At 37.6% G+C, this 735-nt stretch overlaps 1 protein-coding gene across 1 annotated transcript in view; it reads left to right on the forward strand.

Annotated features, from left to right (window-relative positions):
- PRRC1 (proline rich coiled-coil 1) overlaps window positions 1-735 on the forward strand; it is a 37,594-nt gene that overhangs the window by 5,081 nt on the left and 31,778 nt on the right. Inside the window, exon 3 of the mRNA XM_077768578.1 lies at window positions 12-57. Within this exon, the coding sequence (XP_077624704.1) occupies window positions 12-57 (46 nt within the window). The remainder of the gene's footprint in view (window positions 1-11; window positions 58-735) is intronic.

The raw sequence follows: 735 nt of genomic DNA on the forward strand, positions 1-735 counted from the left end.
CCCCCCCCCACACCCTGGGGGACCCGCCGCGGCCACTGTGTCTTCCACGCCCCTTCCTTCAGGTACGTGGAGCTTTCTGGTGTCTGGTGTGTCTGGAGGGCGGTGGAGACGCTTCACTTTTCTCAGAGTCAGGTAGAAGATGACTACATATTTTACAAGTCCCGTCATCTTTGCTAGGACGAAAGGAAGCAGCCTTTCTTATTTAAGCCTCAAGGTAGAAAACTTGTTATGTTCTGCTTTGGGTCAAGTTTTGTTCTTAATGTTTATACTGACTATAAATCATCGTCCTATGACAAAAATATCCTAAAACACATGCATTAGTTTTGTCTCATGTTCGTTGAGTTTGATGATTAACTTACCAAAATATTTGAGCCAGTATGTAGGTTTTTATGCTGAAGTCAGCAGGGGTGACAAATAGCTCTATTTTATTAAGAATGTTTCCAAAATGAATGAAAACACAAGGATCTACTTATGAATGGGGCTGTAACTTAATTCTGTACAGCTGCTGCTTTTACTGAGGGGAATTGAAAGTCATTTGCAGTCAGTTATACTTGTGTATTTCAGATTACACATTTTAAATTAATTACTCAGTTACGGCTTGATAATTTTTTAAATTTTGCAAGACAGATGTGACAAGATACTTTGCAAAAAGCATTTGTAGTTTTGTGTTTTATTTTCCTTCCCACCTATTTTTTTTTTTTTTTTTTATTTGTAATTGTTTTTTTTTTTTTTCCC

The sequence above is a fragment of the Crocuta crocuta genome, unplaced genomic scaffold (genome assembly GCF_008692635.1).
Source record: "Crocuta crocuta isolate KB4526 unplaced genomic scaffold, BGI_CrCroc_1.0 scaffold64, whole genome shotgun sequence".
Taxonomy (NCBI): Eukaryota; Metazoa; Chordata; class Mammalia; order Carnivora; family Hyaenidae; genus Crocuta; species Crocuta crocuta.